Source organism: Monoraphidium neglectum (genome assembly GCF_000611645.1).
Source record: "Monoraphidium neglectum strain SAG 48.87 unplaced genomic scaffold scaffold06564, whole genome shotgun sequence".
In the NCBI taxonomy this organism is placed as follows: domain Eukaryota; kingdom Viridiplantae; phylum Chlorophyta; class Chlorophyceae; order Sphaeropleales; family Selenastraceae; genus Monoraphidium; species Monoraphidium neglectum.
Window position 1 is genome coordinate 1 of NW_014007080.1, and position 1,830 is coordinate 1,830.

General features: G+C 69.9%; 1 protein-coding gene across 1 annotated transcript; it reads left to right on the forward strand.

Annotated features, from left to right (window-relative positions):
- Positions 1-12: 12 nt before the first annotated feature.
- MNEG_16598 (hypothetical protein) lies at positions 13-1,460 on the forward strand (the record flags this gene model as incomplete). The annotated part of the gene is made up of 4 exons (XM_014034932.1): positions 13-113; positions 352-481; positions 644-1,063; positions 1,338-1,460. Coding segments are annotated over 4 exons (774 nt in total), but the record flags the coding sequence as incomplete, so codon positions are not given.
- Positions 1,461-1,830: the final 370 nt, after the last annotated feature.

Genomic DNA, 1,830 nt, shown 5'->3' on the forward strand with positions numbered 1-1,830 from the left:
CCCCCAGACGGCATGCGCGTCCTGGGGCCCCGCCTCGACGCGCTGCGGCTCGCAGAGCTTCCGCTGCTGCCGGCGCTGCTGCCCAGCCTCGGGAACCTCTCACTCCTGGAGCTGTGAGTGCCGCGGCTGCAGGACGCCGCCTCGCCTGTGACGCCTGTGATGAGGTGTCGCCTTGAGGTACAGCGAGATGATGATGGCGGCCGCGGCCCCAATGGCGGCTTGTCTGCCGCCACGCGTGCATGCGCCCCAGGCGCGACGCGTGCCTTCCGCCTCGGCGCAACCGATCCGCTCCTCGTGGGCGCGTGCGCGTGCGCGTGCGCATGCCATCCGCGCCTGCGCCCTCGCCTCCAGGAACGTCGAGCACGGCGGCCTCCGCGGCGCGCCCTGGCGGCAGCTGGGTGCCGCGCTGATGTCGCTCACGGCGCTGCACTTCGTGCCGCCCGTCAGCCCCGCGGGGGGCGTGCACGGGATTGGCGAGCAGGTACCTGCGAGGCACGCAACGCTCGAGGCCCCGCACACACGATGGTCCGTCCTTGCTCCCAGCGCGGTTGGCCTATTGCTCGGCACGCGCTTCTGCCTCACAAAACGTCACCTTTCAACATGTGACCCCCCTCATTTTGCTGCCATTTCTACCGCTCGCCAGGTCCAAGCCATCCTGCCGACTCTGGTGGCTTTTGACCTGCCAGTTGTTGAGATCTTGGCTGGCCTGATGAATTGCGATGAGTCCGATGTTGACGAGTTCCTCGATGGTGTGGAGAAGGCCGAGGATAGCACCTCGGCCGAGGCCGAGGCTGATCCAGACGACGCTGCTCTGGCGTCGGAGGACCTGGGCAGCGAAGGAGGCAGCGACGACGACGACGGCGGCGGCGGCGGCGGCTGCTGGGCGTGCGGCGGCCGCCGCGCGCGCGGGGGCGGCAGCGGCGCGGCGGCGGCGGGGGCGACCGCTGCGGGGCCGCGGGCGGAGGGCCTCGCGCCGCAGCTGCGGTCGCTGATGGTCCGGCAGACGGGGGCGTGGGACGAGCGCGCGGCGCGGCTGCTGCAGAGGTTCACGAGGCTTGAGACGGTGGGGGGACTGGGGGAACCCTTTGGGGACGCCGTCACATCGCGCTGCAGTTGTCAACTATATGGAGGCGTGTGTATGTATCAACTCACAGCGGACCTGCACACTTCCGGGTCAGGTGCGGCGCACGCACCCGGCCACACTCCCTTGTTCGCAACTCCCAACTCATAAATGCAAAGCCCTGCGTCTACGCATTGCCATCCTGACGCACGTGCTCCGTGCACCCCCCTTGGCCCCGCGCCCCGCCGCCTGCGGCTGCGCCTCGTGTTCACTGCAGCTGTCACTGCTATGCGGCGGCGCGCGGCGGGCTGATGGACAGCAGGGGCTGCGGGGCAGCTCGCTTTGGAACGACCTGGCGCCTTTCACACGGCTGAGGCGGCTGAGGAAGCTGCAGTTGCACGTAAAGGATTGGGCTGTGGGTTTGGGGCCCGGGGGCGCTATACAGCCACGTCGTCGATCGGCACAGTCCTGTACGCAGCACGCCCGACACAGTGCATGGGAGGGCGGCATCTGCGCATATGCCCGCACCGCGGCGCCGGCGCCTTCACGCTCCCCGCCGGCGCCCCTCCAACACCAACTCTGCCGGCACCCGCCCGCACCTCTCAACGCCTGGCCCCCGCAGACGCTCCACCCGGTCCGCATCTCGCAGCAGACGCGCCTCTCCCTGCCTGACCGTCTGCCACGGCTGCGCCAGCTCAGCATCGCGATCTGTCCAGAATCCGAACAGGCGGAGGCAGTCGGCGCCCTCACGCGCCTGACGCGCCTCAAGC